The sequence below is a fragment of the Sus scrofa genome, chromosome 2 (assembly GCF_054392235.1).
Source record: "Sus scrofa isolate SSC_HxYL_T2T_F1_AM1 chromosome 2, Sscrofa_HxYL_maternal_Yorkshire_Landrace_v2.0, whole genome shotgun sequence".
In the NCBI taxonomy this organism is placed as follows: Eukaryota; Metazoa; Chordata; class Mammalia; order Artiodactyla; family Suidae; genus Sus; species Sus scrofa.
In genome coordinates, this window is record NC_139384.1 from 52,731,818 (window position 1) to 52,757,648 (window position 25,831).

The 25,831-nt window shown below is 38.0% G+C and overlaps 1 protein-coding gene across 11 annotated transcripts in view; it reads left to right on the forward strand.

Annotated features, from left to right (window-relative positions):
- SBF2 (SET binding factor 2) overlaps nucleotides 1-25,831 on the forward strand; it is a 451,285-nt gene that overhangs the window by 369,677 nt on the left and 55,777 nt on the right. For 7 of the 11 annotated variants that reach the window (XM_005661131.4, XM_003122980.6, XM_085012070.1 and 4 more), the window contains 9 exons: nucleotides 3,595-3,765; nucleotides 5,672-5,934; nucleotides 7,667-7,839; nucleotides 8,901-8,974; nucleotides 11,012-11,207; nucleotides 14,943-15,070; nucleotides 15,892-16,067; nucleotides 18,791-18,936; nucleotides 21,086-21,284. In XM_005661131.4, the coding sequence (XP_005661188.2) occupies nucleotides 3,595-3,765; nucleotides 5,672-5,934; nucleotides 7,667-7,839; nucleotides 8,901-8,974; nucleotides 11,012-11,207; nucleotides 14,943-15,070; nucleotides 15,892-16,067; nucleotides 18,791-18,936; nucleotides 21,086-21,284 (1,526 nt within the window). Of the gene's footprint in view, nucleotides 1-3,594; nucleotides 3,766-5,671; nucleotides 5,935-7,666; nucleotides 7,840-8,900; nucleotides 8,975-11,011; nucleotides 11,208-14,942; nucleotides 15,071-15,891; nucleotides 16,068-18,790; nucleotides 18,937-21,085; nucleotides 23,342-23,609; nucleotides 24,047-25,831 lie in introns of those variants that run through there. The other 4 variants (XR_014837296.1, XR_014837295.1, XR_014837298.1 and 1 more) reach the window with 4 other exon arrangements.

Below are 25,831 nucleotides of genomic sequence, written 5' to 3' on the forward strand. Positions count from 1 at the left end.
ACTGTGGCACAGTGGGTTAAGTACCCAGCATCGTCTCCGTGGCAGTGCAGATTAGATCTCTACCTGATGCAGTGGGTTAAGGATCTGGCATTGCCACAGCTGTGGTGTAGGTCACAGCTGCCGCTCGAATTCAGTCCCTGGCCCAGGAACTTTCATGTTCTGTGGGTGCAACCAAAAAAGAAAAAAACAAAATATACAATGAGGACATGCAGTTTTCTTATTCCACCCAACTTTTCTAGCCCAGTTAGACTGAATAGCTCCATTTTTGTAATTCCTATTAAAAACAAAAAACAAAAACAAAAAAAAACCCTGATGGAATCTACGCAGAATAAGGTGCTGCTGCCCTCTGCTGGTCCTCAGATCACACCCACCTGTCAGTATAGTGGTCCTGCCCATGGAAACAGCAAGAAACTCACAACAGAAAACCACAAAGAAAAGAACCAAATTTCATGTTGGGGAAAATAATGTTTGAAGTATTAGGGAATTAATAATTGCTTATGCAAATATCAGATGCCATCACAATTTGCGACTGGCTTACCACCCAAGAGTGTTATCCTATAATTCCTTCACCTTGCTATTATTCTCATCATACACAAGATGTGGGTTCTGACCCTTTGGGCCACTGTCACTCTGTTTTACATCATTTTTTCTGCCTTGGAATATGTGTAGTCCATTTCATTCAAAATATTTAGGCAAGTTTTTACATCATCACTTTTAGTTTGTGAATAAACAGGAAGATAATAACTGATATGTACCAAGGAAAGTGAATATGCAACATCAGTAAGAAACATGCTGAAAGAGAAAAGCAGGGCCTCATTATACTCTCATATTCCTCTAGTGCTCTGTCAAGTTGCAATAACAGATTTATAACTAATATTTTTGTTACATTGATGATCCTAAAATGACTATCTGAGAAGCTGGTAAGGATTTAAGAGCTTAGTTTTTCTGTGCTCATTTATATTAATAGAATTGCAGTACTCCATAATTTTAAAACCTATTGTTTGTTAATTGCATTTGTTAAGAAATGGTGCTACCTCTGACTATACTCATGGGAAAGGCAATTGAGAATTATGTTTTTACCTTGTTTAAACTTTATGCCTTTAAAATCTCTTTCACAATAGGCCTGTGCATTGCCAGTGAGGTCATTGTTATTCCTTAGAGTGGTTAGGGGCAAAAAAAAAAAAAAAAAAAAGTGCAACCCATGTCCCAAATATCTTCAAGCAGAGTATAGAAGGAGAATGTGATTCACGTTGTCCATAGCTTATGCTTACATACTCACAAATCCACACACATTTTGCCCTTGATTTCCCATGGTTAGAGAGTAGCCGAGTCTTAAATGAGCAGACAGGCATGAAAACCAGCAATAGTCCTTGTGCAGTTTCCCCTTGGGGTTCTCCTGATTTTTACTTCATGATCAGTCCCAGCGTATAGCCACCTTAAAAAGTTATAGTTGGAGTTCCCATGGTGGCTCAGCAGAAACGAATCTGACCAGTATCCATGAGGACACAGGTTCCATCCCTGGCCTCACTCTGTGGGTTAAGGATCTGGCGTTGCCATGAGCTGTGGTGTAGGTCGCAGAGGTGGCTCAGATCTGGCATTGCTGTGGCTATGGTGTAGACCAGTGGTTACAGCTCCAATTTGACCCCTAGCCTGGGAACCTCCATACGCCACAGGTGCGGCCCTGAAAAGAAAAGTTATAGTCGATCACCCCAGCTGCAGTGCACCCTTAAAAGGGACACTTGATATGCAGAAATACATAGACTCTCAAAGGCAAAGTCACAGTCACCCCACTTCCAGAGACATAAATACTACATTTCATGGCACGCATGGTACCTCTTCCAGTTGTGGGTTTATTCTGCTCTAGCCCAAGAAGGAAATTAGCATGTATTGAGCATATAATTTTTACCAGGCATCTTATACATTTGTTATGCATCCCTAAGAAATGAACCAGCTTTTGCTACATAAACGTTATGTATATAACCTTAATAGTTGTCTTCAGTGTCCAACATTTCAGGAGCAGAGAATTCACTTATTAAATTGCTTTAAAAGAAAACTTACATTATCAGAAATTTTAGTTCTACTGATAGAAAAGCAAAGTAACTCAATTCTAAAGAATAAAATGGACCAAAAAAAAATTGTCTATTGAGAATGTTATCAGCTATTTGCTGAGAAATAATGGATTTAAAACTTTTGAAACATCTTTAATTTTTAGAGGTGGAAGGAACATCTGTGGAAAGGTGACACAAATCATTAACTGAAATTTGGCAATATGTAAAATATCTGTAAAATTTTAGGTGTGATGTTAATTAAAATTATATCTGCGGTTTCAAGGCAGAATATTACTTTGGGAAACAAAATCCTAAAGTGGAAAAAAAAAACCCAGACACTTGTGCCAAATGGTATTTAATATGTTTATGATTTGCATTCAGTTGCTTTGCAAGATGATTTGCCATCATAAAAAGAGCAGAAGCTTTGGAAACAAATTTTAGGCTTGAAGCACAATTCCACCACTTATGTAATTGCTGTGTGGCCTTGGGGAATCACTTAAAACCCCTTGAACTTCTCTTTTGTTTTCTTTAAATTGGTGATAATAATGTGCATCTTACAAGATTTTTAGAATTAAATACAATCAAGTGATATTAAATAATATCAAGTGACTGCAAAGTTAGTCATCCCTCCCCCCATTGTTGATCACAGAGTAAGGTTTACTATTTTACCTTAATTAGAAGCTCAGCAGGAAGTCCTGGAAAGGAAGGTTTGGCTTGAGATTACCTTCCCATGCCCAGACTTGGTTACCAGAAAATGCCCTCGAAGCCCAGGATAGTTTGCTAGGGATTATGTGAGCCAGGCAGCAGCCTTGGTAGGGAGGTTAAGCGCTGGAATGAGCAGTAGGAGGGTACAATTCCTCTTGAGTCCCAAATTCATGTTATGCCCTCATTCTGTGTGTAATGCCAAGCTGTAGGCTCACCTGCATTTCCATTCTTGGCCCCCAAACCCCACCAAAATGTACTCTCAAACCAAGTAGAAGAAACTTTGGATTATCTGGAGTTTTATGTTTAGGCTATGATGGATTTTTGTTTTATGTCCTAATCGTAATAAGAGCTACCAACTCTACAGTGCCTACTGTGTGCACAGTATAGTGTTAGGTACTTTTCATATATTCTCTAGTTTGTATAATAACTTTGATTTTTAGCTGTTACTGAAATGTCCATTTTAATAGATGAAATGACAGTGACCCAGATAGATTTGATAGCAAGCTCAAAGTTGCCAGTTAAAAATGTGTAAATTGGAGTTCTCTTATGTTGCAGTGGGTTAAGGATCTGGTATTGTCACTGCAGCAGCTTGGGTTGCTGCTGTGTTAGAGGTTCGATCTCTGACCCTGCAACTTCCACATGCCACAGGCACAGCCAAAAAAAAAAAAAAAAAAGTATGTGTAAGCTGCTGATTGCTAAGCTTATACTGCTGTAAGTGCTATAAGATATTGCTTAGATAAGTCCTTTGATCATTATTTAGGATTATCTGTGGCCCCTGTAACCTTCTGAACTGTCATGACTCTGTCAGCCCCATGGTGATCTATATTGTGTGTTTTCACAGAAACTGGCCCCTGGAGTCAGCCAGTTTGCTTACACCTGTGTTCAGGACCACCCCATCTGGACAAATCAGCAGTTTTGGGAGACAACCTTTTACAATGCGGTACAGGAGCAAGTTCGCTCCCTGTATCTCTCGGCCAAGGAAGACAATCATGCCCCATATCTGAAACAAAAGGTAAGATGAAGAAAAGTACTTGTATGGGACCAGGGTCCTGGCTTCAAGAAGCCAGGAAAGCTTACTCAGGTATTCCAAGGGCCAGAGCAGATCTATCCACTTCCTACCAGTATATTTGCTGATTACTTACTGTAGGGGGCCCTCTGGCAAACATCTTTCTTCTATTGATTTCTGACATTTTTTTTCCATAGTAACTTCTTATTAGAGTTCTGTAGCATTAGAATTGTTTGACTATATTTTAAATAAGTAAGAATTGCCTGGAAACAATTTTAGGAAGTTGAACAGAAAGAACAAACCTAAAATACCCTAGGCAGATATCTGTGTGGTTAATTTCTTAAATGTCAAAATAAAGTTAATTGACTCTAAAATAAATGCTCAAAAGTATGCTGGCAATAAATCTAGGTCTTTTTGTAGAAATATTCTATATATTTCCATATGTTTTATCACCATAAAATAAATTGAAGAAAAAAATCAAGAAAATATTTTAAAATAAATTGAGTACTTTAAGTTTTCCTGAAATTTGGAAATATCATACACTAGCCATCTGGTTTTGGAAAATTCACTTTAACCTCTCTGTCTTTTTTTTCATTAATAAAATGAGTAGATATAAATTATAAGACGTAATGTCTAATACAAGTAAAGTGCATTAAAGGGTTCTTGGCACATACTAGATAATAATAAATTACTATCGTAATTAAACTTAAAGCAGCACTAAGGACTGATTATCTGTGTTGATTGAATTTTAGAGTAATTTTTAATGCTACATGCTGGGCTAATACATTGCTGCTGATCCTTTTCCTCCATTTTAAATTTGCCTTATATGAAGTAAGTGAACCTAGATATTTGACGGAAACTACATAGTATTCAAATATTTCTGTGCCTCAAGTAATTTTAAGCATATTATTGGTTTACTAATAAGTATGATAGGAACAGAAACTTTAACAACAAGTAGCACTATCTGACATCTATCTGTCATGCCAAATTATTGTACAGTTAGTTTTAATCACTTGATTTAATATAAAACTCAGATCTTTCTTGATCAAAATACCATATGCACTGGGTAAGGGGTAACTTGTAGCAGATCCAAGGAGCATTAGCTGGAGGTCATGTTCCAGAAGTAATTGGCCTGGTGGGGTACTTTTGATAATTTTTAAAGCAGATGTAGTGCTAACATTGATGTATATCTCAACAACATTCATAGAGCAAATGCATGTTGCTGTCATCTGTGTCCTTTATTCTATAAAAGTATGTCTCAGCTACAGGTTAGATATGAATGAGACTGTAGCACTACACAGCTTATGAGTTCTTCATAAGCTGTGTAGTGCTATACAGATGTGGGTTACTGTTACTGTTTCATTCTTCATCCTACCAGGAAACCTCTCTTAAAAATCCCATGGATACCTATATACTACTCATGCGGTAACAATGTTTGACTCCCACATTTACAAGGAAACCTGGTTCTTTTTTTGTGTGTGACTTTGGTTATTCTTTTCCAAAGAGCAGAAGAAAAGAAAGATATCAGAGTGTTGGTAAATGCTACTGGCACATTCAACCTGAGCATTTATAGGTACTTCAGGTCAACAATTTGTTGTTAACTAGCAACTTGAAGGGGATGGAGCCACAGAGATAAATCAACAGTGAAATGTTAGCATTGAGAAGTAGATACATCTGTGCTTTGCTGCTGCTTCCTTGGGCTGCCACGTGGTTCCAAGTCAAGGCCTGTTGGAACTGGACAGTGGAGGGGGGGAGAAGAAGGCTAGGTTTCATATTGTGTTGTTATCTTTCGTTTATATGTTTTCATTTTTACCAACATAGGTGTTTAATAGGTGAATTATTAAAACATCCTTCATGTTTTTTGAAGCTCATGTAAAGTGATAGATTTGGATTTTTTTGCTTTGGTTTTTAGGATAAACTTCCTGATGACCAGTATCAGGAGAAGACAGCAATGGACCTCGCAGCCGAGCAGCTCCGCCTTTGGCCTACTCTAAGCAAATCGGCTCAGCAGGAGCTGGTGCAGCGTGAGGAAAGCACTGTCTTCAGTCAGGCCATTCACTTTGCAAACCTCATGGTCAACCTGCTAGTTCCGCTAGATACAAGTAAAAACAAGCTGCTAAGAACGTCAGCACCAGGCGACTGGGAGAGTGGAAGCAACAGCATTGTCACAAACAGGTACCAAAATGTGGACACACAGAGACCCTCCTATCCTTTTTGGCTTAGCAGAGAATATAAAGTATCTTGGGTAAATATTGCTGTAGCTATTTCAAAAATTAGGGAGTTTTCTGGTGGCCTACCAGGTTAAGGATCTGGCATTGTCACTGCTGTGGCGTGGGTTCAATCCCTGGCACTGGAACTTCCACATGCCTTGGGTGCAGCCAAAAAAAACAAAATTTAACCGTTTTTGCCACATTCAGACTTGCTCAGCTTTTCTCTAGTAGAAGACTTTCACTACATCCAGCTATTGTTAATCACCTCCTGTACTCTCTTCTCTGACCTCTAATTTTTCAAATGTCTCACCCACTGCTGCTTCAGTCTTTCAGTTACTTTCTGCCATAGCAATTTACTGAAAGTGCTGTGAAAAATGACTAATGAACTCCTTCTTGTCAAAGTGATTATTTGTTTCTTGACCTTCCTTTTCCTCACCTTACACTTTGCATTTGCCTGTAATCACATCCCTCAACCATTCTTGCTCTCAACCCTTCTATTTCCCATAGCACTGAGAGCAAAACCCATGGACTACAAGGCCTGCCTGGATCTGGCCCCTGGCTATGCTCAGTCCTTATTTCCTATCACTCTTCCATCAACCTAACCGGTCTCCTTGTTTAACACCCGAAGCATGATTCTGCCTCAGGGCCTGTGTACTCGTTCCTGCAATCTGGAATACTCTCCCCAAATAGTTTCAAGATTCACTCACTCACTCATTTCATTTAGTTCTCTGCTGTAATGTCACCCTCCGCCCCAGAGAGGCCTTCCTAACTTCTCCCGTCTTAAATAGCACATCCATCACCTGCTCATACCTTTTCTTTCTTTCATAACGTTTCCTACAACCTCCTTTACATAGTGAGTGGCTAAGGCACCAAAGTTCTTGTGGTGCTTTGGGATTGTGTGATGGCCATATTCACTGCATAGCTTTGCTTCCAACACTGATTCAGCCAGTGTGGTTGGATTTGGAGGAGAGAGAGCTGAGTAGTTTGAAATAGGCAATGATTCTCTTTCATGATTAGCAGTCTAAAAGTAGGCGTAGGAGGCAGGAGTATTTATTGACTAGTGAGAACCGAATAAACAACAGGCCAGGGATTCTGCTTTCACACCCGCTCCATTTCAAGCTTATTCTCTTCTCTTACATGATTTTTATTACCTACAGACAAAGTAACCAAAATGGTTGTGATTTGCTCAGAGAAAGAAAAATATTGGCAAGAAAAGGGTTCATAGGACAATTTTGTTCTTTTCTTAGGTAGAATGTTCTATTTGCTGGAAAAAGTTCCTTTGCCTACCAGGGACATTGTCCCCCAGTCGCAAGGCCAGAGATAGCCATATTACTTTGTCTGGCTCCATGTGATAATTAACTAGGAAGGACAAGTTTTTTTAGAAGGTTCAAGTATCCGATAATAAATTAGAGTCCCTTTTTGTTTTATATTCTGTGGTTCCTGAGCTCCTCTTAGAAGATAACCTTACAAAAACAAATCTGAATCCAAAGGATAGTGCCTAACATGAGCTTCCACATGTAGGCAAGCAGAGCATTGTGTTTCCCCACTGTCACTTATAGAGGAGCCATGCAGGAGTGAAGAGACATTTCTACCTGAGCATGCATCTCTTTGAGCAAGTTTAGATTGCCATGGAAAATCACTGTGGCAGAGTAGTCATCTGTTACATTTGTGTACTGATCATTTCCCTCCTTTCTTAGTATTGCAGGAAGTGTAGCTGAAAGTTACGATACAGAAAGTGGGTTTGAAGATTCAGAGAATAATGACGTTGCTAATTCTGTGGTGCGTTTCATTACCCGATTTATTGACAAAGTTTGCACGGAGAGTGGAGTTACTCAGGATCATATCAAGAGCCTTCATTGCATGATACCAGGTAATCACTTTGCAGAGATGAGAGAACCAGAATATTAGAGGTAACTGAGTAAGAATTACTCCTGCAGGTCTAGTTTTTCAGTGTAACATTTGGCTTCCATGTAGTTTAGCCATACTATTTATTTATGTTTTGATTACTTTTTAAATATTTTTAAATTTTGGTAAAATACATATCATAAAATTTTCCTTTTTAACCTTTTTTTAAGTGTAAAATTCAATGGCGGAGTTCCAGTCATGGCTCAGCGGAAATGAATCTGAATAGGAACCATGAGGTCTCGGGTTCAATCCCTAGCCTTGCTCAGTGAGTTAAGGATCTGGCATTGCCATGAGCTGTGGTGTTGCTGTGACTGTGGTATAGGCCAGCAGCAACAGCTCCAATTAGACCCCTAGCCTGGCAACCTCCTTATGCCACAGGTTTAGCCCTAAAAAGACAGAAAAGACAAAAAAAAAAAAAAAAAAAAAATTCAACGGCATAATTAATTACATTCACAATGTTGTACTATTACCAAAACTTTTTCATCACCCTCAAGCTGATAGTCTGTACCCATTAAGTACCACCTCCCCATTCTCCACCCCCTAGCCCCTGGCTACCGCTGATGTTCTTTCTATCTGTATTAATTTGCCTATTCTAGGTGTTGTATATGAGTAAAATCATATAATACTTTTTTCTGGCTAATTTCACTTAATATTCTCAAGGTTTATCTATGCTGAAGCAGGTGTAGCTTCATTCCCTTTATGATTATTCAATCATAAAACTCTACTGTATGGATATACTACATTTTATTTATCCATTCATCCATTGATGGACGCTTGTATTGTTTTGACCTTCTGGCTGTCGTAAATAGTGCTATGAGGAGTATTCACGTACAAGTATCTGAGTCTTACTTTCAGTTCCTTTGGGTATATACCTAGGAGTGGAATTGCCGGGTCATGTGATTACTCTGTGTTTAACTTTGAGGAACTACCAAACTACAATTAGTTTTTAATTCTGAAATATCCAGGATTTGTTTTAATTCTGCTTGTTTTGTGCTCTTTCATTTTGAATACTCTGGCTCATCACAGGAATTGTGGCTATGCACATTGAAACCCTAGAAGCCGTGCATCGAGAGAGCAGAAGGCTTCCACCTATACAGAAGGTAATTATTCCAGACTACGTGCTTTCAGGGTATAAAAAAAAATCTCATAAGAACAGCAACAGTAGGAGTTCCCTGGTGGCCTATAAGTTAAGGATCCAGCAATGTCACTGCTGTGGCGTGGGCATAGCCAGAAAACCCAGTGACAGTAGATTGTTGTGCTCCAGAAAGTACCTTCTCCTAACCTTCTACAGAGACCAGCTCTAGTTTTAATGATACATTAAACTTTCAGTGGCGTTTACATGTGGATCCTCATAAAAAGGATAGTGAAGTAGAAGAGTGGATCAACAAAGGGAAAGTAATAACCTCTTGTTGAGTCTGCTTTTATAGGCAGGGCATAAATTATGAACATTCTAACTTCTAAGCCCAAGCTACGATTTTATACCCTGCCTACTTCCCCCCAAAAAATGACTTAAGGCAATTACCATAAAATCACCAGGTTTCTGAATCTGTGCATTACAAGCATACATCACAGACATCTGGGAAGTCTATTAATGATTGAGTGACCTGAACCCCAGCCCAGCCTGCCTCCTGAATTGAAGTACCCTGGGACTTAACCTGGGAATCTATGCTTTAACAAGCCTCCCAGATGACTATTTTGCAGCTAGTCTGGCACCAGTCTATGGGACTAGGGTTCAGGATCCTCTTACCTATATAACAGAACTATTAAAACTAAATTCAAAGGAGAAATGAGAAGCCAGATGGAAAGGAAAGATAATTCTATCAGAAATCTGAGACACAGTGATCATTATACTTTGGCTTTACATTTAGCTCTGAGCCTCCTAAAGCCAACAAAAAGAATAGTTTTTATTGCTTGGTTTAAAAAAAAAAAAAAAAGCCATATTAGGAGTTCCCATTGTGGTTTAGCGGGTTATGCACCCCACTAGTAACCATGAAGATGTGGGTTCGATCCCTGGCCTCGCTCAGTGGGTCAGGGATCCTGTGTGGCCTTGAGCTATGGTGTTGGTTGCAGATGTGGCTCAGATATGGCATTGCTTGGTTGTGCCATAGGCTGGCAGTTGCAGCTCTGATTTGACCTCTAGCTTGGGAACTTCTATATGCCACAGTATGGCCATAAAAAGCAAAATAATAATAATGATGATAAGCATATTAGATCTTCAGGAGAGATGGATTTTTTTTTTCCTAGCACTGACCTCTTCTCAGAGGAGGTAACATGATTCCTTATTTCCCAAGATGTATAAATGTTCATAACTTGGCCATTTTTTATTAATCTTTATTATTATTATTATTATTACTATTATTATTTGCTTTTTAGGGCCATACCCCTGACATATGGAGGTTCCCAGGCTAGGGGTCTCATCAGAGCTACAGTTGCCGGCCTATGCCACAGCCACAGCAATGCAGGATCCTTAACCCACTGAGTGAGGCCAGGGATCGAACCCACAACCTCATGGTTCCTAGTGTGATTCGTTTCCACAGCACCATGACGGGAACGCCCTTTATGGATCTTTATTAAAGGCCAAGAAGAGCAGTTCTCTTTAAAGATGCATCTATGTTTTTAAAGTATTAGTTTTTTCAATTTGCAAAGTGACAGTGCTTTTGTTTAAAATTGAAGCGTTAAAGACGAACACATTGTACAAAGTGACAATCTCCGGCGGTCCTCCCCACTCACCTCTCCCCTTAACCATGGTTTACAGTTTGGCTCATACTCTAAAAGGGGGTCAAAATATACGTACTGGTTTGTAACTCTCTTTTTACTTAGCAATTATTCTGGCATCTTTCTATGTTTACGTATACAAGTTCATGTCATTCTTTTTAATGGTTGCAAAATGTTCTATTGAAGAGGTATCTCAAACAGTTCAGTGATTTCCAATGATTTCACTTCAATAAGCAATGCTGCCAAGAACTGTTTTACATTTGGATGCAGAAACATCATTTCTGCCTCCTCCCAAATCTGTTTACTTCTCTTAGCTACTTAGGAAGTCTGGCTCAAATGTTTTAGATCTGTAACTAAAAAAGATAACCTTGGTCTAAGAGTTGGAAATCCCACTAGAGTTAAAATACTTTCTCTGTTGTTAGCCCAAGATTCTTAGACCTGCTCTACTACCAGGAGAAGAAATTGTTTGTGAAGGTCTTCGAGTCCTGCTGGATCCTGATGGAAGAGAAGAAGCCACTGGAGGCCTTCTTGGAGGCCCCCAGCTCCTGCCAGCAGAAGGAGCCTTGTTCCTCACCACATATAGAATTCTGTTCAGAGGGACTCCCCATGATCAGCTAGGTATGGCTCATATTATGCCAACAGAGCAGGGATATCTATGTGCCACGTGAGGCTTTGATTCCATCTGTGTACAGTGACTTGCAGGTCAATTCAGATTCAGAGTAAGCCTTTTGCCACACAGGTATTTTTTTAGACTACTTTCGTCGGTCAAAGCTAATGATAATTTAGATCATAGATTCTTATTTGAAGAACCAAGGGTATCTTCTAAACAGAACCATCCACTGAAACTATAGTAATTTCATGAGGCAGTGTATTGTGACTTAGAGATATCACAGGATCCAGCTGCTAACAATGTCCCTGCCGATTTGCCCCACCTTCTGAGTCCTACAGTAAACTGTAAGGCTGAGGTTTTCTAGATACATGATCCCTTTTGTGGAAGGATGTGCTAAGCATTGCAGGGCTTGTGCAGCACTGACAGATTAACCCCACTCCCTCCCCTTCCATTTCAACTAACCCCAATCCTCTCTTAGCAGACTTCTCCTCTATTCACTAAACTTCTTCAACTGCTATTTTCTATTACTCTCTACAATCTTCTGTATTAGAAAGGAAGTACATGCCCTATCAAGTCTGAATTATCTTTTTAAAATCACTGTCGTCTCTATACTATTCTGGTTGATAGGCAAAGCATGTAAGGTTTTGGGTAAAATTATTGAATTCTAAATCAAGAAGCTCAAGTTTAAATCACTGGTGACCAATCTGTTTATCTTATGTAAGTCGCATCACCTCTCTGGGTTTCAATTTCCCCTTTTATAAAGTTAGGGAATTGGGCTTTCTTGGTGGTAATCCAGTGGCTCTCGGCCTTGACTGCATGTTTGAATTATCTGGGGTGTTTCTTTGTGGCTCAGTGGTAATGAACCTGACTAGTATCCAGATTTGATCCCTGGCCTCGCTCAGTGGGTTGAGGATCTGGCATTGCCATGAGCTGTGGTGTAGGTCACAGACGTGGCTCAGATCCTGCATCACTGTGGCTGTGCCATAGGCCAGCAGCTACAGTTCTGATTCAACCCTAGCTTGGGAATTTCCATATGCCATGGGTGTGGCCCTAAAAAGACAAAAAAAAAATTAAAAATAAATAAATAAAATTGAATTATCCGGGAAGCTTTTTCTAAAACAATCAATTTCTGTGTGCAGCTCTCAAACAATTAAATTAGAGTCTGGAACAGGATTCTATGAAAGCAGAGACCCTGGCATCTGTGTAATTTTAAGCCCCAGAAGTGATTGTGATACATACTGAGATTGAGAAACACTGGAATAAGTGGCCACAAGAATTCCTTCCTCATCTGAAATTATTTATTCAGTAGCATATGATGATTATGTACCATGTGCTATGCACTTTGTTAGTGGATTTCAGATGTGTAAACTGTGTATCTTCACAATCTCATAGTTTTATAATTCCTTGCTTAGATAGAATCAAAATGGCTTATTTTCTTGGTCATAAAGATCGTTTATCAAAAAATAAATAAATAGGAGTTCCCTGGTGGCTCAGTGGGTTAAGGACCTGACATTTGTCACTGCCATGGTACAGCTTTGACCCCTGGCATGGAAACGTCCCCACACTGGTGGTATGGCCCAAGGGGAAAAAAAAATTGTTTACCACATAAAAAACAAAAAGCTCATAAATTCAGTAAACTAAATTAGGAGTTCCCGTCATGGCGCAGCAGAATCGAATCTGACTAGGAACCATGAGGTTGCAGGCTTGATCCCTGGCCTCGCTCAGTGGATTAAGGATCCGGCATTGCCATGAGCTGTGGTGTAGGTCACAGATGGCTCAGATCTGGTGTTGCTGTGGCTGTGGCATAGGCCAGCAGCTATAGCTCCAATTCGACCCCTAGCCTGGGAACCTCCATATGCCATGGGTATGGCCCTAAAAAGACAAAAGACAAAAAAAACAAAAATAAATAAACAAAATTAATCAATAGGAATAGTGCTCATTTTGAAAAAGAGTGAAAAAATAGAGCAAACTTTCTCAGCCCTTTCCTGTCATATTACTATAAATATTTGTATTTGTAAGCAAGTGTAGTTTTAAAACTAAATATCCCATACTTACTGTTTTTGTACTACAACTTTTGTGAACTCAATGGCTATAAACATACATTTTGGGCATATAAGTATATGAGATATTTGGTCATTTAAATTTCTTTACTTCATTTCTTTTAAATAAATAAAAGTCATATTTAGTGGGAAAGCTTGTCTCTTGTTTTTTCCTGACAATTTTTAGGTTAATTTCACATTTTAAAAAATATTTAAGAGAAAACCTTTGATATTTGCTTCTTTTCTTTCTCTCTCTCTCTCTCTCTCTCTCTCTTTTTTTTTTTTTTCCTTCTTTTTAGGGCGGCAGGATATGGAGGTTCCCAGGCTAGGGGTTGAACTGCAGCTGCAGCTGCCAGCCTACACCATGGCCACAGCAATGCCAGATCCTCGCCTGTGTCTGTGACCTACACCACAGCTCACAGCAACGCCAGAGCCTTAACCCACTGAGCGAGGCCAGGGATTGAACCCCCAACCTCATGGCTCCTAGTCGGTTTCATTTCCGCTGCACCACGACAGGAATTCCTCTTTTCTCATTTTAAGTTAATTTATATTTTAAAATTTCACCTTTAGTGCCCCATAGAAATCTGACCATTTTACCTGTGTTATATAAGCATAAGTTATTTAATATTAGAACTTAAATCCTTTGTACATCTTAATTTTGTTTAGCTTCTGGATGTTGAGTTTTAATGTAAGAGGATAATCAGAATTTTCCAGGTTGAGAATTTACAGTCAGGGAATGAGGAATTCTGGTAATAGTAAGTAGATTATTGGCACATGGGCTCTTAGGTCAGGTAAACCTAGTTCAGAGCTCAACCCCTCTGGCTTACCTAGCCAAGAGGCCTTGCCTGTTGCTACTCCTGTTCTATTACTTGTACTGCTACTTGAAATGCCTACCTTTCCCCCTCTGCAGACCCAAACCTATATTCCCTTCAAAGCCCACCTTCCCTCTCACTTCTTTCAGGATTCATTCTCTAGCCATCTTGTATGCAGAAATCTTCTCCCCTTCTGAAATATTTAAAGCCTCATTCTCTCAGATCGAGGCACTCATTTCATGTTGTATTCTGCATGTGACTTTCCTCTTCCCTGGGGAGTTGTGTACTCTGCACAGGAGGCCTTGTGTGTGCTACTTCTTTTCTCCATGCTCATCTTCATACCCTCAGGTAGTTGATAACTAACTACTTATGTTTTCCTTGTCTTGCTTTAATATTTAAACTCCTAAAAAGTCTTGGGTCTAAGCCCAGTCCTAGATCTTCTGAGGGCACATATAGATAGCATAGCACCTTTATACAAAAAGAAACCTTAACAACCGTTTCTCTTTTGCTTTATTTTTACATTAAATATGAGAAATATCTTTGTAATATTTGAAGATGCTTCTTTTCTTCCTTATAAAACCCATTCTTCCTGTTAAGTTGCCTTAAACCAGATGATCCTATGTGGTACAGAATAGGCTGGGGAACTAGAATGAAGATTGACAGGCAGTGACAGTTTCTTCACTCCAGGAAAAGATTGTATCTGAGGAATGAATTGCCATGCAGCACAATTAATGAATGCGATTCTGGAATCATGGTCATTTCTCTTGCTGCATTCCTGGACACTGCCTCTCCAGATACATTTCTCCAGCAAAGGCTGGTGAAATGAGCAGCAGAGACTCTAGAAATGAGCTGTAAACTGCTATTGCTGAGTCTGAGCCCTGTCTTCCTGTAGTTGGTGAGCAGACGGTTGTGCGAAGTTTTCCCATTGCTTCGATCACCAAGGAGAAGAAGATCACAATGCAGAACCAGCTACAGCAGAACATGCAAGAAGGACTGCAGATCACATCAGCATCTTTTCAGGTATTAAGAAAGGGAGGCATGCTTCTACTATTTAACAGTATTCGTCTACTATTCTACTTTTTAAAGGCCATTCTTCTACAATTTCTACAGACGATGCCATGGCCACTTTCTTGTGGTTATGTGGTCAAAAGTTAGAGGATGAGGAGGATCAGAGGGTAACCTTCAACTGACTGAACTCATGAATAGTATTGCACTTGATCCTCCATTCTCTGAGCCCTGTAGCCAGCTCAGAGTAACAACAGATTATCTGTCAATATTTAGTAATCTTAAGAGGCCCAGACCTTCTCTGGTCGCCTTAGAACAGTGATCTCCTAGGGATTTCTTCACTTTTTCAGCTGCCAAAGGGTTCCAAACCAGAATAGTGCCTGGCCATACTGGTTAGGATTCTAGTCAAACAATTTTTTTTCTTCCTAGAATTATAGTGTTTCTGAGCAGGAAGAGACCTTCTTAGGCCAAATTCCCTGTCTAAAACAAAGAGTTGATAAATGAGAAGGACGTGTTTCCTACTTCAGCCACTATGAGTTAATTTCCATATTCCCTTATAGAAGAGATAGTCTCGAAGAAACCCAACTTCAAGATGCATGATTTTTCTTGTCAACTCACCATTTTCTTGTCAACTCACCGTTTTTCTTGTCAACTCACCAAATAAACCTTTCTGAGCCGTACTTTTTTATTTTTTAAATTTTTAAATTGCATGACATCTGAGGTCCCTTCAACCTTGAAACTCTTGCCGTTGCTATTTTTTGTTATTCTGTAATTTGGGGGGAAGTTATCTAGAAATCCTTCATGTTTCTACTATCTTTAATCTCTTTTGTCTCTAGTTGATTAAAGTAGCATTTGATGAAGAAGTGAGTCCAGAAGTAGTAGAGATCTTTAAGAAACAGCTGATGAAGTTTCGTTATCCTCAGTCCATTTTTACCACCTTTGCTTTTGCTGCTGGACAAACTACCCCACAAATAATTTTACCCAAACAGAAGGAAAAGAACACTTCCTTTCGGTAAGAAAACAAATTTCTCTGTTTCAGTCCTCCCACAGTTGCCTGTCAAGGGAAGTCATCATCCTTTGGGTCAGTATGTGACTGTTCTTTTCATTTGCCGTTCTGTCCCCCACATTGAACCAAGCTCAGAAAGCTGCGAAACAGCAGCTTAAATATATGTAACAATCATGTTCATTGCTCATGATGCACTCTTAAATGTGAAATTCTGTTTTCCTTTCTTCTATGTTGATCACTTTCTAACTTCCTTTGAGCAATCCCTTCAGTTTGCATTAATGTCCAGGCCTGGTAGACAGTTTTGCTCTGATCTAGAGATGAGACCCTTTATTTTGTTTCTTTTTCTTTTTTTATAGCTTTTTATTTAGATATAATTTCAAATTTATAGAAAAGTTACAACATAGTACAAAAAATTCCTATATACCCTTTACCCAAAAAATTCCTATATACCCACCATTTGGTTATGTTTTGCTCCATTTTCTTTATCATTCTCTCTCAAATATGTTTTTTCTAAATTATTTTAGTTACATCACTATTTAAAGATAATGCACCTTTATCCTTAAATAGGTCATATGTATTTCCTAAGGACAAAGACCACAGTACAATAATCACAACCAGGAAATTTAATTGGCATAAAACTTTTATCTAACCCAGAGACATATTCAAGTTTTACTTATGATCCTTTATAGCTACTTTTTTTTCTGTCTGGTACAGGACCCAATCCAAGATCAGGCTTTGCATTTAGTTGTCATATTTCTGTAGTAGGAACCCTTATTTTTTCTTTCTTTCTTTTTTTTTTGCTTTTTAGGGCCACACCCGTGGAAGTTCCCAGGCTAGGGATCAAATCGGAGCTACAGCTCTTGGCCTACACCGCAGCTATAGCAATGCAGGATCCGAGCTACATCTGCGACCTACACCACAGCTTACGCAACGTCAGATGCTTAACCCCCTGAGAGAGGCCAGGGATTGAACCTGCGTCCTCATGGATACCACTTGGGTTCCTTACCACTGAGCCACGACAGGCACTCCCTTTTTTTTTTTTTGGAACCCTTATTTTCTGATGAAAATGTTTAGTGCTTTATGTTAAAACTTCTAAACTTCAGTAATTACAAAATAACAATTGCTTTAAAATTCTCTTCAATTAGTGATAAAATATAAGGGTTAAAATTTTAGCCATACATCTTCAATGACCCGGAATTTGGGCATCTGCCAATATAAATTACATATTAGGGGGTCCTCTGCAGACATTAGAGAAAAAGCCTTCCTTTTGCCTGAAAGTGAGCTTGGCTGAGGTTATAGGCAATTTGAAGCTGCAGACAGTATGTCATTTCTAAATTGAAGAGCTAGCCATCTGTAACACCATTACCTGGTAAGTGAAGGAGAACATGCTTATCCAAGTATAAGATACTAAAGAAGCATGAACAGCTTTCTAAGTGTTTACAGCGGTCAGCTAAGCATCTTGTCTTAGACTATAGGGTCACAGGAGAGCCTATGATATTCATTATCCCAGCTCTCTGTAGAAGAAACAAAGCTTTGTATGGTGTTTTTTGTATAGAAACGGGGTGGGGGAGAGGGACAGTTGTATATTTATGTAATCAAGCTTATTCTATCAAGTTATAAGTTTTAAATTTTAAAATATCTTAGAATTGTCTTGCATATATAGAACAAAATATGTAGCTCTCATTGGAAAAAAATTGAAAAATCTCATTGAGTTTAAGGTATACCTGAATTGATTCACCATAGGCTTAATTTAGGAAATACCAGTACTCTGTGATTTCTAATGATTATGTAAAACATGTTTCATAACCCTCAGATTTACATTTCAGATGACTAAAGACAATGTCTGGTAAAACTATTTGACAGTAAAAGAATGATAAGAAAACACCGAGTTTTGTTCTTTATGGTAAAAAAGAACATAATAAAAAACAATCTTACTTGAAACCTCCATGTCAATATGATGATTCAGAAATAGGTTCTTTGTTTAATTCTTTGGATTGTAAATAGCTATACCTAGATTATCTATCAGCAAGAAAAAGTAAACCATTTAAATAAAGTGCTTTTAGGTCCAAATGACTTAAATCCTAGTTGCTCTTTAATTAAAGCTGATTCTCAAAAGGATACTCAAAGTTCTGATTTCTTTTTTTTTTTCTTCTCTCAAAAAGGGGAATTATGTTTTTAATCTCAGAAGATTTATAGTGTCAGAAGGCAGGATATCGCATATACACATTCAAAACATTTAAGAAATAAGTAAAAGTGTTGCCAACTATAATTGTCATGATCTTAGAGAAAATCCTATGAGTTAGTGGAGAGTTTGAATTAGTAGAGAAGGAGGCAGCCTGGCTTTCTTTGCAGGAGGACTTCTGCAAATGCAGTTTGTGGTAACTGGTGGAGGCAGTGGCACAGGTAAGCAGAATGGGTTCAGGGCAAGCTTGACCAAAAAGCTACACTGAGGAGTCTAGATTTGGGATGGATAATAAATAGTTTGTGTCCCACTCTAGGTTCTTGTACTTTTTGTCTAAAACAGTGTCCTGATGATAATGGTGTTTAATAGGAAATTAGTCTTCTGCCATATAAAAAATGATCAAAAGAAGAAGAGGTTTAATGATGGTCTGGACAATACTAGTGGCTGTGGGAATGGAGAAGAAACAGGTTGAACAACATAGGTATCAAAAAATATAAGTGGCATCTTCACATTAAATTTTCATTCTCTTTGGTTTTATGACTTGTAGCACCTTCTCAAAAACAATTGTGAAAGGTGCCAAAAGAGCAGGGAAAATGACAATTGGGCGGCAGTATTTATTGAAGAGGAGAACAGGAACAATTGTGGAAGAGAGAGTGAATCGTGCTGGATGGAATGAAGAGGATGATATATCTGGTATGTGGGAACTTGTTTTTCTTTCATATTCCTTTTTTATTAGTCTTAATGAGTAAGAAAAACTAAGACACAGTTGCACTTAAACCTGACTCAAAAACCTAGATCTAATAAGATTGGAGGCACTTACCAGCTTCTCAGAACTGGAAAAAAAAAAGTTTTATTTTCCCAATATTCCATTGTTCAAATAAGATTTTATTAAGTTACACTCCTTCTCTACTAAATCCACAGAGCTGATTGGCCCTTGTTATGTGGGTCTCATGAAAGAACGAAAGAAACAAACAAACCCCCACTGCATAGGAAATTTAGATATAAAGTAGTCCCCTGTACCTTATAGTTATGGAATAAGAATAAGGAAATAAGGATATTAAATATTCAAAATTGAAGGTTGAACATTGTGAGTGCTCTTAATTCAAATGCAGGACCTAAGATAAAGGGATTCTTAGGTGATAAGAAAAAAAATACCTGCTAAATATTTTAAAGAACAGAATCTGGGGAGCTGAGATTACTCTCAGTCAGGAAAATAGAGGCAGAAAACCAAAACCAAAGTTTTTCTGTTCCTTAACCCAGTAGCAAGTATGCTTGTGGAATTAACACTAGAGAGAATCTGATCTAAGTAACAGGATGCCATTGCACCCTTTTCTTCCCAGGCTCTTAGATTGAATCGCCAGTGATTATACAACTGCTACTTTTACTGCTACTAATAACAACAACATTTTAAAGAAAGAAACCTTATCTTTAAAGAGATCACTGGCTAAAGGTCTTCATTTCAGTATGTGTATCTACAGGCTTGCCTCTGGGGGCAGTGAAAAGACTGTTTATTGAACCCTGCCTTCTCACAGTCACTTGGAAAGCCATAAAAAATTACCTCTACCTATCACTGACTCTTCTAATTCAAAGTTTTTATGATTTCACAGAACAAAAACTTATTCTCTAGTAAAGACCAAATTATATAATGATCTATGCTCCTCTGAAAATAAAAGGCCAAAGAGTTCCCACTTTGGCACAACAGAATCTGCAGTGTCTCTGGAGCACTGTTCAACCCCCAGCCTGGCACAGTGGATTGGGGATCTGGCGTTGCTGCAGCTTGGACCGGGCTTGGACCAGGAACTCCATGTGTCATGGGGCAGCAAAAATGAAAACAAACAAATAAATAGCCAAAATAAAACTGATACTATACACACACACACACACACACACACACAACGCAATATAATCGCGTTGTGAAGTTCATAAACAAAACACAAAGTCTTATATTTAGAGAGATAAGCTGTTAAGTTTGTTTTTTCCTTACAGTAGAAGAGAGCCATATCATTCCCCTTGATATTAGAACTTTGGGTATGTTTCCAAAAACTTTGAAAGCTTAATTTTACTTCCTTTCCTTTAAAAATAAATAGGAGAGTAAATTAGGACAGTTTTTAACATGGAATTTTTTTTAGTTAGAACATGCAGTACCAATTAGGAATGTTGTTGTTGTTGTTTTTTTTTAATCCTCCCTAAAATACTTGGTTATTGGGTAAATTCTTCCAACATCTAAAATCTTAAAGGATTCTGTAACCTGATTGCAAAATTATGAGGGAGTTTCCCACATACACCACATCCTCTGACAAAATATAACTTGCACCAAATCTAACTTCTTCATTCCTAAGGTCTTTTCCCACTAACGAACTTCTGTTTAACAATTTCTAATAAAAGTTTATGCTCTTTAACTGAAAACTGGGAATGAGGAGTTTGTGTAGTGATCATGTTAAGAGATCAGTTTTACTGACAGACTAGTCTGTCACAAAGTATGAGTGATTGTTTGTTCTTTGGAGTCCTAAATAGAAATCATTCCAGGTGGACATAAATAAGCCAGCCTGACTGAAATAAAGAAGTATGGATAATGATTTCAAAATTGTGTTGTTTTTAGAAATTTTGAGTTAATTTCCTTGACATTTAGAGTTAGTTGAGCTCCTGATATTTTATTTCCTGACTCTTTTAATTTATGTTTGAGCATAATGATTCCTCAGAGAAGTTACATGATTTAATTTGTGATATACAGAGCACCTATAGCCCTAGCATATACTTGGTTAAGGACACCTTTTGAAAGGAAGTTTTTAATCCTCTACTTTGAGCTACATCATTTCTTCAAAACCTGTTTCTGCCATCACAGTTTCAGATGATAGTGAACTTCCCACAAGTACCACTCTGAAGGCCTCGGAGAAGTCTACAATGGAACAGTTAGTGGAAAAAGCTTGTTTCAGAGACTATCAGCGCTTAGGTTTGGGAACCATAAGTAGCAGCTCTTCTCGCTCAAAACCAGAGTACTTTCGAATCACTGCCTCCAACAGGATGTATTCACTTTGCCGGAGGTAAGTCTGTTAGTGGTCGCCAAAAAAGAGGCCTTCTTTCCTTCCTTCCATTTGAGTTGTGCATGGGCCATTTGCATCCATAGCCCAGAGAGAAAGAGAGATGCTGGAAAATAGGAGCAAGGTGTCCAGGAGTCTGTGTGTTTAAGGGACACTTTTTATGCAGTGTGTGCAAGCATCTCACTTGCATTCTCAGAATTAAATTATGTCACTTAACAGTGCCTATAGTAGATCAGAAAGTGAATTTTCAAGTTCCTTTTATAAAGGGAACAAAAAGTTTTTGTTCTCTTTTTAAATTTCCCATATTTGTCTTTCTCTTCTCTTTTGCCTCTCTCCTAGCATGCCTTAGATATCTTGAAATAAGAATAGGTTTTGCCCAGACAGAGAGGAGACATGAAAAACTGCTGTAGGTCAGGGGTCTGCACACTTTTTCCTTAAAGGGCCTGATAATACCTATTTTCAATTTCGCAGGCCATATGTTGTTCTCTTGTTGCAACTTTTCTACCCTGCCACCGAAGCAGCCTTGGATGGTACATAAATAAATAGGCGGGGCCAGTTTTGGCTTACAGGCTGTAATTTGCTGACACAAGTATAGGCAGGGTTTCCTTATGCTGTCTAATTAGGATTTTTCAAGGGCTGTTACTTAAAGAATATAAGTGAACACATCTTCTTCTTTCTATTCTTGTTTCTCTTGCTGTTTTTTGTATCTTTTAAGCCCTATTTTATGCTTTATATCTTTTAAAACTACATAACCACCATCCACAAGTTTAGTCATTTTCATCTCCAGGTAAGTTCTTTTCTTTGCGTTTATAAATTCCTGATTTGATTAAATGCAGTAATGTAGTGGAAGCACTTTGTAAACTGTAATAAGCCTTGTGCATATTTTAGAAAGTTGTCTTAATGCTACTGTTAGTTTCAACCCCGCTATTCATAAAGACTCTAGGTATCTCATTTTAAGTGACAAATATAAATGTGCCAATGTGAAACTTGTGAAACAAATTGGGTATATAGTCTAAGATTTGGGACAAATGAAAATTTTGCATTCTATCCTAAAAGGCTGTGATTTGTTGAGTACACCGTGATTTTCCTGGGGACTTTGTCCTTCTAACTAAATTCTCTCTATAGATGAGTGTAAGCCATAGTGTTAGGTGATTCCTGCTGTTTTAGAAGCTTGCTATAAAAATCATAACTGCCAATGGAAAACAGACTTTATTTCTCTTTTCAGTCTGTTAAAAACAAAATCTTAATAGAACACTTATTATAAAGAATTTATGGTGATATAAAGCAATATATATTCTTAAGCTATTAGAATGAAGCAAATGGAATAATAAGATATAATCCAAAAGAAGGCAAGAAAGAGAAAAGGAAGCACAGAACTGATGGAACGTATAGAAAGCAAATATTAAGATGGTAAATTTAAATTCAAATATATCAGTAATTATGTTCCTTATGAATTAATAAATGCTGCAATTAAATGAAAAAGACAATCAGAATTTTTTAAAGCTGTATGGCACTTTTAACAGATATATTTAATGAATAGGATTACAAAAAAGTTGAAAGTAAACAGAACAAACACCACCATGTAAAAATGCCTTTGGAAAAAAGCTTTCGTCACTATATAAATATTAAAGTAGATTTTAAAGTAAAATTTTACTAGCAGTAAAGAAGGATGGTTAATAATGACAAAAGGTTCATTTGATGCACAATTTATTATGACCATGTATAGTTTTTTTCTCTTTTAAAGTTGTATTGAAATATAGTTGATTTACAGTATTGTGATAATTTCTGCTGTACAACAAAGTGATTCAGTTATACAGTGACCATGTGTAGTTTATTACAAGAATATAGAACTGTCTTGACAATTGAAAATCAATCAGCATAATTCACATTAAAAAAATTAAGAAGTGGAGTTCCCATCATGGCGCAGTGGTTAACGAATCCGACTAGGAACCATGAGGTTGTGGGTTCGATCCCTGCCCTTGCTCAGTGGGTTAACGATCCGGCGTTGCCATGAGCGGTGGTATAGGTTGCAGACACGGCTCGGATCCCGCGTTGCTGTGGCTCTGGCGTAGGCCGGTGGCTACAGCTCCGATTCAACCCCTAGCCTGGGAACCTCCATATGCCGCAGGAGCGGCCCAAGAAATAGCAAAAAGACCAAAAAAAAAAAAAAAAAAATTAAGAAGTGTTGTAAGTTCACTATATACAAAAGAGCATTTTATAAAATGTTATATTTACGATTTTTTAATTAATTAATTTATTTGTCTTTCTGTCTTTTCTAGGGCCACACCGCGGCATGTGGGGGTTCCCAGGCTAGGGGTCTAATTGGAGCTGTAGCCACTGGCCTATATCAGAGCCACAGCAACACCAGATCTGAGCCACGTATGTGACCTACACCACAGCTCATGGCAACACCAGATCCTTAACCCACTGAGCGAGGCCAGGGATCAAACCCACAACTTCATTTTTCCTAGTCGGATTCATTAACCACTGAGCCATAACGGGAATTCCTATGATTTTTTATAAAAGAACCCTAAGCAAATTAGAAATACTAATCTAGTATTTTTTTGACACTTACTAATCTAGTATTTTTTTGACACTTACTAATCTAGTAAGTGTCAAAAAAAAAATCCTATGGCAAAAATTACTTAATGATAAACTACTAAAAAGTTTTACTCTGAAATCAGGACAAGAATGCCCACTATCACCACCTCTGTTCAGTGTTGTACTAGAGGACTTAGGAAGTATAAAAAGACTAGAAAAATAAATAATACAAAGTATAAAGATAAAAAAGAAAGAAATAAAACTATTCACAGATGATCTGATTATACACATAGAAAATCTGAAGGAATATACAGATGCAGTTGATAAATTAGTAAGTGAATTTAGCAAGGTCACTAGTACGAGGTCATTATACAGAATTTAGTCATCTATACACCAAAAACAAATGATTAAAAAATGATGGAGTTCCCATTGTGGCTCAGTGGGTTAAGAACCCAACATTGTCTCCCTGAGGATGTGGATTTGATCCCTGGCCTCACTCAATGGGTTAAAGATCTGTCATCACCACAAGCTGCTGCATAGGTCGTAGCTGTGGCAAAGGCCTGCATCTGTAGCTCTGATTCAACCCCTAGCCCAGGAAATTACATGTGCTACAGGTGCAGCCTTTTAAAAAAAAATGAAATTTTAAGCGATGTTATTTTGGTACTACTGATACTATTTAAAGTAGCACTAAAAAACATTAAATACTTAGGAATCTAATGTAAGATGTGTAAGACTACTACATGAATAGTCAAAACAGTATTAAGGATCATTAAAGGTACAAATAAATAGATATTTAGTGTTCTTGGACTGGAATACTCAATACTCTAAAACTTTGATTTCTCCAGATATTGATCTATAGATTAAATGCAGTACCAATCAAAATCCCAGCAAAATGTTTACAGAAATCGAAAAGACAATTCTGAGTCACATTAAAATTCTAAAGGGCAAAAGTAGTCAAGATAGTCTTATAGAATAGCAATACTACAAGATATCAAGACATTTTATAAAGCTATGGTAATTAAGGCACTATGGGATTCACACAGGGATTAAAAAAAACCGACATTGGAGCCAAGTAGGAAATATGGAGACATCTTGACTTATGAGAACACTTGGTTTGAGATAAAGATAGCACTTAAGAGCAGCGGATAAAAGCTGTTTTTTCAATAAATGGTGCTAGAGATTTATATAAGATGTATTTAATTTTGACCTCTATCTAAACAAAAATCGATTCTCATTGTTCTGTAGTTCTACATGTAAAACAATAAAGCTTCTAGAAGATAGGAAAATATCTTCATGACCTTGAAGTAGGGATTTCTCAAGACAGGAAAAACACTATCCATAGGGTAAAAGATCAATAAAGTAAGAAGTTCCATATATCAGAAGACATCATTAAAAGAGTAAAAAGGCAATAAGAAATGGCAGGAGAACTCACAAAAGAGGATATCCTGGTGGGCAATAAGTATATGAAAAGATGTTTGTGTGGTTGTTCGCATAACTGATGCCATTTTGGGCCCTTATAGTTTCTTCTGTTCTTTCACTGACCCTACCCAAGACTGTACTGTGCAGTGAATTGCTTGTCTATCATAAAGAGCTTTGTAGTTCTTAACAGTTATTTTTTAATGATCATTAGCACCAGGTGGCCTCTATGCTCTGTTAGTCCCCAAACAATGATCAAAACCTTCTGTGATGTATTCCCAGTGCTCATGAGAAACTAGTTAGTTACCTATTCATAAATCTTAACTTGAGAATGCACGTCCTGTTTCCAAGCACCTATCCCCATACCCTAGGTTAACTGTAAAATTGTCCCAGTGGTTCGTCAGTGGCTCAGAGTGCAGCTGTGAATGTTTCCTGATCATTGTTCTCCCAATCTAGATCCCACCCTGTAAAAACTGATCCACTGATTATATAGAGCTGCCTGTCTCATTTTTCGGTCTCAAGATACCTTCTCAGTTTGGTGGGCACTTTGGTTCACTCTACTCTCCAACAACACTCAGTCTATTAAGTCTTCA